General features: G+C 39.3%; 1 protein-coding gene across 2 annotated transcripts in view; it reads left to right on the top strand.

The window, feature by feature from the left end:
• The window catches only part of DCDC1 (doublecortin domain containing 1), a 497,179-nt gene that overhangs the window by 418,433 nt on the left and 65,201 nt on the right, over positions 1 to 13,545 (top strand). For both annotated transcript variants that reach the window (XM_040495539.1, XM_040495540.1), the window contains 4 exons: positions 576 to 757; positions 6,396 to 6,494; positions 10,790 to 10,889; positions 13,006 to 13,141. In XM_040495539.1, coding sequence (XP_040351473.1) covers positions 576 to 757; positions 6,396 to 6,494; positions 10,790 to 10,889; positions 13,006 to 13,141 — 517 coding nt within the window. The remainder of the gene's footprint in view (positions 1 to 575; positions 758 to 6,395; positions 6,495 to 10,789; positions 10,890 to 13,005; positions 13,142 to 13,545) is intronic.

Below are 13,545 nucleotides of genomic sequence, written 5' to 3' on the forward strand. Positions count from 1 at the left end.
CGCACATTCTTCACATCGATTAAAGATACTTCACACAGAAGCAAAAAGCATCCAGTTAATTCAGTTTTATCTTTTTAGAATGATGTTTCTCCGAGAAGAACTAAGTCCTCTATGCTGTGACACAACACAGGTTGTACGCACATTTTTAAACTGCTCATCTTAAAATGTTTCCTCTTTAATTAAGTAAAACATCGCTTGGAATTGTCTGAAACATCTTAGGTGGCCAATGCATTTTCTGATGAATGAACAAAAAAATTAAAGGTATAAGTTGTGTGTTTAAATTTTTTTTTTAATTTTTTCAACGTTTTTTATTTATTTTTGGAACAGAGAGAGACAGAGCATGAACGGGGGAGGGGCAGAGAGAGAGGGAGACACAAAATCGGAAACAGGTTCCAGGCTCTGAGCCATCAGCCCAGAGCCCGACGCGGGGCTCGAACTCACGGACCACGAGATCGTGACCTGGCTGAAGTCGGACGCCTAACCGACTGCGCCACCCAGGCGCCCCTAAATTTTTTTTATATCTAGAAATGACTCTTCTTACTTATTATCACATTCTTTGTCATTTTTTTCTGAAGGAGTTTGATTGGCCAATAGAAGGATTGCTGATTCCAAACAGTCCTCCCATGAAGAAATCCATCTGTAAGACCCCAGGGCCACCTGTCCCTGTGAGGCTGAGAGTTTTGCGGAATGGAGACAAGAATAAAAACAGAGCCATTGTTCTAATCAGTCCAGATGTCTCACCTGGACTGAAAATTCTGTAAGAACAACTTATTCATACTTCTTGTTTCTAATTTCTACAAATTTTTGTCTTCATTGTGTATGCTTTTCTGGGAGAATTCTGTGTTTGCTTGTTTGTTTATTTATAAAAAGCAATCTGGGTCGTATCTTTTTATTATTTCGTATACATTTATAAATAAAGATTTAACTTTTACAGACATTAATTTTTAAAGCAGTTTTAAAAAATATTTATTTGTGTGTGTGAGAGAGAGAGAAAGAGAGAGAGAATGAGTGGAGGAGGGGCAGAGAGAGAAGGGAACAGAGGATCTGAGGCTGGCCCTGCGCTGGACAACAAAGAGCCCATGAGGGGCTTGAACTCATGAACTGTGAGATCATGACTTGAGCTGAAGTCAGATGCTCAACCAACTGAGCCATACAGGCGCCCCATGTTTATTTTTAAAAAGGGTTCTCATGTTGATATTTGGAGATGAAAATAGAGACTAAGAATTAGTTAAAATTTGTTGGGAATTTAACCCTACTGATTTAGGCTAAGCACAGGAGAAAAGAATCAGAAATGAGTAATTCTGATCAAAAAAAGTTGTAGAATCAATGTCCATTTTGAATTAGCACTTTTGTTTTATTAATATATCTCAAAATAACTGAGTTCATAAATGGCTTCTTAAACAGAATTGTGTAATTCCTTTTTAAATTATTATTGTACATTATTATTTACATTAAGATTTCTGGCATATTTAACATACAAATATAGTTCTCAAAATATAGCTTCATCTAATTTATATCTCTGCCTTAGAATACCATTTTAAAAGCTTATCATCCTAGAAAAACATTGATCTGCAATTTAGCTTACGTTAAAAGATTGGAATAAAATCTCATACAGCAAATATTTCTACAACATTGCAGAAAAATCACCTGCTGTGTTTTCATTATGTTTTATGACAAAAGAAATCTCAGACCAGTGCAAAGCTGCGATGTAAAGAATGAGTTAAATACATTGTTTCTCATATTATTAGCAGTGATTTTACCTCTTGACCTTTCTTTTGAGATGTTTAGAATATTTGAGGCTGCTGATAATCATTTAATATTACTTCCTTCACATTGATTAAATATACTTCATACACCGCTGAACAATGAGTAACATTCAGTTCGGCTGTCCACTGAACTGCCTGTAAAGATGATAAAGTAAAAAATTAATCTTCAAAGTAAAGTCAAGCCTGAAATTGAAATCTTTGACGCATACACTTCATAATTAGCTCATTCAGCTAGATGTAAAATGTGAGGGTAATGCCCTTAAAGTAGTATATGACTTTTTTTAAACATCCAAAGTTAACAAATAATTTTTGTCCCTTCCTGCATTTATCTTTCTACACTATATCCTTCAGTGTGGCTCAAAACTATATACAGATTTTATCTTTTCACATTAATGTTTTAAAATGCGTAGTTCAATCAGGTAATCCAAACATAATTTGAGAGATTTGTTAATGTGGACTATTCCAGTGAAAGTATATGAAGCCCTCTGTTATATTCATGGAACAGCGTGCCCTAATTAATCAAGTATTCACTCTGTTCACTGCATAAGTTAATTATTCCCAAATAATTAAAATACACTGGCATACACTTGACACTAACACTCTGCTAAACACACATTAATTTTTCTTGGTCGACTCAGAAAGTTTTCTACAGGATCCTCAATAGCCTTGTTTGCCCTCAGAGCTGTATGTAAGTACTGGTTAACAAAAGGTTCAAATGGAAAGAGTTTGGGCTAACCTTAAGGGGCAGATGCATTGCCCAGCTCCAGAGGGCACTTTTCACATTGTATTCTATATAAATGGCAACCCAGAGTTGTGCAAAGTAGAAGTCCTGCTGTGCTACTTTTAATATATCCAAGCTAAATATTTTTTCTTTCAGAAGAAATAAATGCTAGTGACATATAGGGGTTCATTACTTGCATTCACTTGAAAGGAAAGATAGTTGGGCTGTTTAGTGTCTACACACAAAATCAAGCTAGCATGGTGAATACAGATTCCTTTTAACCAAATCCTATCCTAGTAGCGTGCTGTCCTTTAGTTACTTAATAAATCATTTTAGACAGTTTTGAGAGGAATTTGTTGTTGCTAGTTCCTTCATTTACAAAGCCAAAGGAAGGTCAAATATCATTTGTTTATTACTGAGTCCATCATTATTCTTGATGAGTAACAAGATCTTGTCAATTCATCTTGAATAGTGGCTGTCAAACTCATATAAATTAAAACCATTATGATTTCAAGGTGAATTTCATCTCTCAGAATAGTAAGTTAAACAAGGAAAATTTTATAGTGTTTTTTTAAGGAATTGTAAGAAGAAAGGCTCAGTGTGAAGCTATGTAACAAACTTTATATTTTTAATTTTTTTTATATTTTATGTATTTTTGGTAGACAGAGAGAGACGGAGCACAAGGGGGGGAGGGGCAGAGAGAGAAGGAGACACAGAATCCCAAGCAGGCTCCAGGCTCCAAGCTGTCAGCACAGAGCCCGACGCGGGGCTCGAACTCACAAACTGCAAGATCGTGACCTGAGCCAAAGTCAGTCGCTCAACCGACTGAGCCACCCAGGCACCCCTATAAACTTTATATTTTTAGATAATTTTAATGAGTACATTGTTAGTAAGTTATGATCCCTGGACTCATTCAAGCACCTTCATACAGTGTTTAAGGGTCTTTATGATTTGTTCCTGTGTATTATTTTTCTAGCTCTGTCTGTTATCAACACTCTCTCCAATTGCCACTCTTATTTTTTTTTATTATTTTTTTTTATTTATATATGAAATTTATTGTCAAATTGGTTTCCATACAACACCCAGTGCTCATCCCAAAAGGTGCCCTCCTCAATACCCATCACCCACCCTCTCCTCCCTCCCACCCCCCATCAACCCTCAGTTTGCTCTCAGTTCTCAACAGTCTCTTATGCTTTGGCTCTCTTCCACTCTAACCTCTTTTTTTTTTTTTTCCTTCCCCTCCCCCATGGGTTCCTGTTAAATTTCTCAGGATCCACATAAGAGTGAAACCATATGGTATCTGTCTTTCTCTGTATGGCTTATTTCACTTAGCATCACACTCTCCAGTTCCATCCACGTTGCTACAAAAGGCCATATTTCATTTTTTCTCATTGCCACGTAGTATTCCATAGTGTATATAAACCACAATTTCTTTATCCATTCATCAGTGGATGGACATTTAGGCTCTTTCCATAATTTGGCTATTGTTGAGAGTGCTGCTATGAACATTGGGGTACAAGTGCCCCTATGCATCAGTACTCCTGTGTCCCTTGGATAAATTCCTAGCAGTGCTATTGCTGGGTCATAGGGTAGGTCTATTTTTAATTTTCTGAGGAACCTCCACACTGCTTTCCAGAGCGGCTGCACCAATTTGCATTCCCACCAACAGTGCAAGAGGGTTCCCGTTTCTCCACATCCTCTCCAGCATCTATAGTCTCCTGATTTGTTCATTTTGGCCACTCTGACTGGCGTGAGGTGATACCTGAGTGTGGTTTTGATTTGTATTTCCCTGATGAGGAGCGACGCTGAACATCTTTTCATGTGCCTGTTGGCCATCCGGATGTCTTCTTTAGAGAAGTGTCTATTCATGTTTTCTGCCCATTTCTTCACTGGGTTATTTGCTTTTCGGGTGTGGAGTTTGGTGAGCTCTTTGTAGATTTTGGATACTAGCCCTTTGTCTGATATGTCATTTGCAAATATCTTTTCCCTTTCCGTTGGTTGCCTTTTAGTTTTGTTGGTTGTTTCCTTTGCTGTGCAGAAGCTTTTTATCTTCATAAGGTCCCAGTAATTCACTTTTGCTTTTAATTCCCTTGCCTTTGGGGATGTGTCGAGGAAGAGATTGCTACGGCTGAGGTCAGAGAGGTCTTTTCCTGCTTTCTCCTCTAGGGTTTTGATGGTTTCCTGTCTCACATTCAGGTCCTTGATCCATTTTGAGTTTATTTTTGTGAATGGTGTCAGAATGTGGTCTAGTTTCAACCTTCTGCATGTTGCTGTCCAGTTCTCCCAGCACCATTTGTTAAAGAGACTGTCTTTTTTCCATTGGATGTTCTTTCCTGCTTTGTCAAAGATGAGTTGGCCATACGTTTGTGGGTCTAGTTCTGGGGTTTCTATTCTATTCCATTGGTCTATGTGTCTGCTTTTGTGCCAATACCATGCTGTCTTGATGATGACAGCTTTGTAGTAGAGGCTAAAGTCTGGGATTGTGATGCCTCCTGCTTTGGTCTTCTTCTTCAAAATTCCTTTGGCTATTCGGGGCCTTTTGTGGTTCCATATGAATTTTAGGATTGCTTGTTCTAGTTTCGAGAAGAATGCTGGTGCAATTTTGATTGGGATTCCATTGAATGTGTAGATAGCTTTGGAATCCCCCCAATTCCCACTCTTAAATCCCTGCCACTCCCTAACACCTTCCATCTGCTTTAAAATTATAAAGGTCTTCTGGGAATGAGTTTGGATTTCATTTCTAGATGTTGACCCTAACTTGACACTTCCCTTCCCACACCTTAATTAGTTGTAGCTTGTTTCTCTACATTCTCCATTGCTTTGATCACCGTGGGCTTCTCCCCAACATAGCTCCTACCACTCTGTGTTGTGGCTATCTGCTTATGTTTCTACCCATGAGACAGAGAACAGGGACAATGTGTTCTTCATCCATATATGTGCTTTCTGCTATGGTCGGGTCATGGGACAGTGTGTTCTTGTCAATCAAATATTAAGCCATTTTATTCACCACATGATACAAGGCCCACAATAGGCCCTAAGTTAGTGCTTATTGAATTCATTCATTTATTCATTCAGTCATCTATCTTTTTATTTATTATTAATTATATTTGATTACCATTTTTTGTGAATGAATGAATAACCATATTTGACCATATTTCTTTCATTTAATATTATATAGAGATTCTAAAACTATACCAGATAGTTTTCTAACTTAAAAATTTGAATAGTTATATATTAACAATTAAGCATTTTTTTTCTATGATCATTATTATTCGCTTTCCAGTTTAAAAATTTTTAGGTTTGGATTGATAACATAAATAACATATGAATAAATATATAAGTATGAACAATATAGAAATAAAACATCATAGTCAAATGAATATACTCTGTACATTTTATTTAAAATTGATAAATTCACATCTCAGAATGTTCAGCATTATTAGAAGAGGATTAAAATACTGAAAATTCATTTTCTTACATAAATTGCTCATAGTATAAATTTTTATGAAGCTTAATACTTAATTGCAATAGATTTTTTTAAGTTTATTAATTCTGAGAGAGAGAAAGAGCAAGTGTGAGGTGGGGGAGGGACAGAGAGAGAGAGAGGGAGAGAGAGAATCCCAAGCAAGCTCCTCACTGACAGTGCCTAGCTTGATGCAGGGCTCAATCTCACCAACTGTGACATTATGACCTGAGCCAAGATCAAAAGTTGGATGCTTACTGACTGAGCCACCCAGGTGGCCCTTTAATTGCAATAGTTTTTGAAATCCCATTTTTTAAGAAGGCATATGATTTTAGGACAAATTATGATAAATTAAAACCTAATGATCTTTTCACATATTTAAAGATGAAATGTAATTGACAATGTATACTGACATATCAGTCAAATCTTGGATCATTTGTTTCAGAAATGTTGACACTGAAAGGAAAAAGAATGTGAAAAACTACAATACTAAATATCCTGTAACAGAAATAATCCAGACTGAATTTCACCAACTTTTGGAAAGGTAAATACTTACTATCCTAAATGCAAACGTATTTTCCATTCCAATGCCTAAATAGTTACGTAGAACACATAACACAAAATACATATGTTATCTGTATAAGAAAGCTCTTGTTAACATAATGATTCTGGAGTCTTTAATCTGTGAGATATATAAACTATGTGAGTTTATGATACTAGTGTTAGTTAATAAATTTTTGCTCCAAATTTCAAGGTCTGGCAATTTCCTTCCCCTAGCTTCTCAACTACCAATTCTGTAAATATAAATTAGTCCCACTTAAAAAAAAAAAATCACAATTGTACAGCACTTTTCTTTGGTTTCTATTTGTTTGAATTGAGGTTAGTCGTTATCTACTTTAAAACAGTTTGTAATTGTCATCAATCCATATCATATTTGTGAAATGCATTGTAACTTTTCTTTTGATGAATGCTTTCCTACCAAAACAAGAGTTACTCCATAGAATTCGATAACTGTTTAAAGGCAGAACACCAGGTATACACATTTTTAAAAATATGTCTTTTTTTTTAGTTTATTTATTTATTTTGAGAGAGAGAGAGAGCACATGTGTGCACCGGGGATAGGCAGAGAGAGAGGGAGAGAGAGAATCCCAAGCAGGTTCTTCACTGACAGTGCCGAGTGTGGGGCTAAACTCACGAACTGTGAGATCACAACCTGAGCCAAAATCAAGAGTTGGACGCTTAACTGACTGAGCCAACCAGGCGCCCCCAAAATATGTCTTGTTGAATATGAGGGGGAGGTCTTAGAGAATGCAAGGAAGATTATGCTGTTTTTTTTCTTTAATAATTCACTACAGATAGTTTTGATGATCGCTTCTTGTTGGTGGTGGTTCTTCCATCTCTAAGTCCTTCCATCTCAAAGGCAGATCTGGTAGTATGACAATCTACTAAATCTACTAAACATAGATTGTTTTTGTTGATACTTAAAGTTGCAGGTAACATGGAGTACTGAAAAGACTACTGGGTTGAGAGTCAAGGGGATTGATTTTAACCCCAGGTTTGCCAGTAACTAACTGGAAAACTTCAGCAAAGCACTCCCCTTCTCGGAGTCCCATTTTCCTCCTTGTTAGACAGGATTGGTTGAAGAGCTAAAAGGAAAGCATTAAAGAATTTGATTCCTTTCAGTATCTGTTATGTTCACGTCATGTACATCAACCGCCATTAGATATTCTGGTGGAAATTAAAAAAAGGGAAGGGAAAGAAATTCCTTTGCTCTCAGAAAACTCCTAACTTGTTGGGAAGACAGTTTGCTTAGTGAAACAGTCAAAAAAAACCACACGGGGCAGCATTTAATTGTGCAGAAGTGGAAATGATCAAGGGATCATTTTATACATGACCAGGAAGGGGAAAGAACCTGGGAGGGGCAGCTCTTCCGGGAAGGCCACATGGAGAGGAGAGAAAAAGAGAAAGATACAAAAATATGGAGATAAGAAGCAAGAAGATAAAGAAAAGAAGAAAGCATGTATCCATAGCTTCTGTGGGTTTTGTTACTGTTTTGAAATAACTGGAAGGGTGTGGTGGGGCTCCTGGGATGGGCGTCCAGGCGAGCTATTGGAGGAAGTCTCCACTGTTGCAGATCTGTAGCCATCTGCAGACCCTGGAGACACAGTTGCTCCCTCCCACCCCTGCCCTCCTCTCCCAGGGCATCCTGTGTTGCAGTGAAATACAGCCCTCATGGAGCCAGCTCCACTTACTGCTCCTCTCTCGACTCAGTCCTGAGAAAGCACAGAGATAAGACTCTGCTTTTCTGGACTCCCTGTAAATCTGAATAGGCCATGTGGTTGCCAGTCCTAACTCCTGGTGTGTAAGTCAGAGGACCTTGGTTCTAGGACCTTTGCCTCCACATGACAGAGAAACCCTGGGCCACTTGCGAGCATCCAGCCTCAGTCTCCCCATTCTTTGGATCTAGTGTGTCATTATTCTATGATGATGGCCTCTCAGGAGGCCGTACAATGTTGTGAACGACTCAGATGTAGGTCAGAATTTCAGCTCTCCTCCTTGCTAGCTATGCAACCTTGGGCAAGGCAGTTCACCTTCAGGCTCAGTTTCCTCATCAGTGAAATGGGCCTCTCAGAAATGGTGTAAGAATTAGGTGAGAGTAGACATGAAATGCTTGCAGTGCTTGATCCATTTGAATAATGTGTTGCTGACATTTTATGTGCCAGGTGCTTTACCGATATCCACACATTTAATCTGTAAAACATCACTGTGAGATGAGTACTGCCATATCTGTCTTTTACTGATGGGGCAAATGAGGCTCAGAGAAATTAAGTGACTTCTTTGAAGTTAACATAGCCACTATAGGAGGGCTGGGATTTGAACCCAGGCAATGTGACTCCAGAGTCCACACTCCTTATTAGGCACTTAACAGCCAATTCTTTTCTTCCCTCTCCATTTATGTAGGCTGGCATGTGACTTAGAGGAATTAAATACAGAGGAAACAGCTTATCCCAGTCCTCTCTTACCCACCTACATGGGCCAATTAAATTCAGCACTATTAAAACCAGGGTTTCAAAAAAGGAAGGGAGATTTACCAACCACCCATCCCTTCTATTCTCCCACTCATTGTCCTAAAACAGGACATTACCATAGTCCAAATGTTCTCCAGGAAAATGTGAGTGGGATCAGATACGATAATGGTAACTCTTCTTAGGTTATGCTATAACTGCCTGGACCCACAAAGATATCCATTTAGGGAAAGTAGAAGAAATCGGGTCGAGTCTTTGGGCAGCAAAGAAAGAATCAGACACATCTTGTGGCTGGGGGCTCAATCTTCCTACAGTTCTCTCCCACTCCCTCCCCAGCAACTCCTGTGGATGAGAAATGTGGCCAAGCCGGTCCATCAGCTTCCGGAGCTGTGACACGAGGTGTATTTCCTTCCAAGACCTCTCAGAGAAATGGAGTGCCTAATTATCTGCTCAATTGCTTTATCCCATCTGAGGATATAAAATTGAGAAATATTCTTCATACAGCTCAGCCTTCCTGATGAGCACAAAGTCACTTCTAATTCACTTACTATAGATAGTGCATTCTAATATAAAATATATGTAGCAAGAATCTTTTATACTTAATTGTCGCAAAGGCAGGATCACCTCAACAGTTTTCTCAAGAGCCGCATCATATTCCTTAAACTCTCCCTCCTCTTCCCACAATTCCGCCTCCTTGCAGCTATCCTGAACTGGCTGGGTAATTTCCAGCCTCTCGTGCCTTCAGTCCATCTTCCACCTTTCTGACAGTTAACTTTCTAAAAAGCAGATCTGATAACACCACACTTCTTTTCTCTTATCTGAATGACTTCCTGCTGTTCGTGGGATAGAGTACAAATTAATTAGTCTGGTATCTTAAGTGCTTTCCGTGTGTTCCTGTCTTCTTTTCTGGCTTCATCTGGCTCCTGCTCCTCCCTATACACTCAAGTCCAGCCATACGAAACTTCTCAAAGTCCTAACCCTTCTTGACAAACTCCTATTCACCTGTCAAAGACCAACCCAAAGGTCACTTCCTTAGATACAGGTTCCCTGGAGGAATTCATTGTGTTGTTTTTCCTGGGTTCTCACAACACCCTGGCCAGGTGCCTGTGACAGCACCCAGCCCTTTGTATTATACTTCAGTTGCTGACCTGTCTCTCCCCTGACTAGATAGGGAGCTCCTCAGGAAACGGGAAAACATGCATTCATTTTGACAGCCATAGGGCAGGTCAAATGCTTGTTTGGGGCCTAGGAGGTGGAAATCACTGTTTTAATGTTTAACCGGGCTAAAAGTCCCTATTTGAAAGGGCGTTAAAGGGCTATAGAGATCACTTCTAATGGAGGGAGATGAGGAACTGCTTGGTGATGGATATGACTCTGGGGAAAGAATATAACTTCAGTAGAGAAAGCAAGGAAAGTGTTTTAGGTAGAAGGAAGAGCATGAGAGAAACAAAGACACAGATAGAAAGTATAGGGGCATATTGAAGAATGGAGAATCAGGAATAATATGCCTGCTTATTTGTTGATCGTGCCCAGCAGTGTGCTAAGCACTTCTCAAAATCAACCCTTAATCTTCACTAAAACCCTGGAAGATAAGAAATGTAGGCTTAGAGAGGTTAAATAATTTGCCTGAGTCCCCCAGCTTGTATAAGGAGAATGAGACTCCAAGAGCCTGATGGGCTGCAGGGCCTACCTCTTGACTGTCTCACATGTCTGCAGCACGAGTAGTTGTTAAAGACTTGATTTCTCGTATTTTCTCTCTTCTTTGCCGGAAGCCTTCTGTATACAAGATGAATTTTTGTGTCTCTTACTACAGGTGCACCGAAATTTTAAATTTACCCTCTGCAGCTCGGAGATTGTTCAATGAAAAGGGAAAGGAAATCTTTGCCCTAAAAGACCTCCGAAGGGACGAATTGGTAAGGACATGAATGTGAAACTGGAAATGTTACTCTACACATACAACTAAAAGACAAATGTTTCAAAATGTAAAACTTCAGACATTTACCACTTCCCCCCTTATTTTCCTCTCAGAATTGTCCTCACCCAGCAACCCTCACAAAGTAACACTGATCACTAGCTGTTGAGAGCTTACCATTAGGCATTATCCTCAGGGCTTTCTGAAAATGAGCTCATTTAATGCCCATCACAGCCCTGTGGGGTGGATGCCCTCACCACCCATTTTATAAATGAAGGTGGAGGCGGGGAGAAGACCAGATTATTAACCACTTGTAATTTCTGTCTTCTACTCTGAAGGAGATCCTCTCCTCTTTTTGAGGCCTTCCAAATGTAGTTGTTTAGTGATTTCTTACTAAGTGATAATTTCACTTTTTCAGGAAAAAATTGTATCTAGTGTTTCACATGCCCTATTTGGGTGGCTGGAGAAGGCTAAGAAGAAGGACTTTAGCAGCCCACTGTTATGGGATGGGAGTTGAGGTATCAGTTCGAAAAGAAAACCTGCCTGACTGATGCCTGAAATTCTTTGAGCAGAGAACCAAGCTCACACCATATTATCAGAAGTTAACTCAGGCTCTGAATGCAAAGACCTCTTGAGAGAATCTTTTTTTTTTTTTTATGTTTATTTATTTTTGAGACAGACGGAGTGGGGGGAAGGGAGGGGCTGAGAGAGTTGGGGACAGAGGATCCAAAGCAGGCTCTGCACTGACAGCAGGAAGCCCAATGCCAGGCTCCAACTCACGAAATGAAACTAGAGCTCATGACTTGAGCCACTTAACCGACTGAGCCACCCAAGTGTCACCCCCTCCCCCTCCGCCACCCCTTGAGGGAGTCTTAAACTGAAGTACCAGTGACCAATATCAGAAGCAGCATGACAGAGGGGAAAGTCCGTGTCCTTGGAGTCTGGTAGATAGATCTCTTTTGAATTCCACTTCTCTCACTTCCAAGGTTTTAGTTTGTTGGTTTTCCTCTCCTTTGCTGCTGTGTTTATTCATTGTGTTATTGCAGAAAGAATTAGGTGGATTGCATTAGACCACATGATACAAAAAGGTAAAGGGAAGGGAAGGAAAAGTCTCTGAGGCCCTGAGGTGAAGGGAGGTAGGATGAAGTTGGGAGTGACCGTTATAAGATCCTGTATATTTGCTAGAAACAAACCTGTCACCGAGCAGCCAACATAGAGATGGAAACGTCAACAGTTACATGATCAAGTGTGTACAGAGGAGAAAAGGAAGGCTGTTGTTCAAAAAGAAGTCTTCGAGAAAGTTGTCCCTGGGTCGTCATGCAGAGAATGTGTATAATCACCAGTGTGGGACCATGGAAGTGGCAGCACTGAGTGTCATTTTTCTTCTTAACTGAATGTTCTGCATATATCACCCTGTTTTTTCTTACTTCAAAGAAATATGAATTCATTTAAGACAGACATAGAAGCAACATGAAGAACAGGTATGATCTGTAATCTGAGCATCTATAAATAACCACATTAACATATGACAGTTTCATCCATACCAGTCAGTCATTGTCAAAGTTTTTCTGTAAAAGGTTAGTTTATAAATATTTACAAACCATATGGTCTCTATCGAAACATCACCTCTTGCACCGTATGCACAAAAGCAGTCACAGCATGTACACGAATGGGCCTAACTGTGTTCTAATAAAACTCTATTTACAAAAACAGACAGCAGGCCAGATTTGGGCCTCAGCCCTAGTTTACAAACCCCTGATCTCTCCCTCCCTCCCTGTGTCCCTCCTTTCCTTTCTTTCTTCTTTCCTTCCTTCCTTTAACAAATTATTTATATAACTTTATTTTGAAAAATTACAGAGTTACAGGAAGTTGCAAAGATAGTATGGAGAAGTACTTTTTTTTTCCTTAGTATAAAACCCTTGAGATCTTTCAAAGTTGTTAGGTTTATCAATAGTTTTGCCTTTTTATCACTGAGTATTTGTTAATGGTGTCACAGTTTGCTTAACCATTTGCCGATTATAGGACATTGTGTTTGTACTTTGGGCTGATTTGGGCGATTACAAATAATCCTGCTGTGAAGAGTGGTACATGGGATTAGAGACTCATTTCTTTGCTAGGTATATGTTTCATGTGGAGAACATTGGCTCAATCCTGATGTGTCCGTTGCTCAGCAAAAGAAGCAAATCTTCCTGAGGAACTTAGCATCAGATATTTCTAAAATTCAAACTTTCTGCAGCATACATAAGATAGAGGGTAAGCATTGGGATTATTTACTATAAAATATATTGCCAAAATTAAATACTTGATTCTGCCTTTTTTTAATCCGTGCTTGTTTAAATAGGTCATATTTCACCCCTATATCCTGCTGTTTAGCTCTTTAAACTAATGTATGTATTTAACAGGATTGCATATTTTCATTCACACTACACAGTGATGTGCAAAGAAAGTGTAATTTATTTCGTCTTTAACAAATTCAGTCTTCCAGGGGTGCCTGGGTGACTCAGTTGGTTGAGCATCCGACTTCAGCTCAGGTCATGATCTCCTGGTTTGTGAGTTTGAGCCCCACATTGGGCTCTGTGCTGACAGCTCAGAGCCTGGAGCCTGCTTCGGATTCTGTGTCTCCCTCTCTGCCCCTCTCCCACTCACACTCTGTCTCT

The sequence above is a fragment of the Herpailurus yagouaroundi genome, unplaced genomic scaffold (assembly GCF_014898765.1).
Source record: "Herpailurus yagouaroundi ecotype Mexico unplaced genomic scaffold, PumYag 187, whole genome shotgun sequence".
Lineage (NCBI taxonomy): Eukaryota > Metazoa > Chordata > Mammalia > Carnivora > Felidae > Herpailurus > Herpailurus yagouaroundi.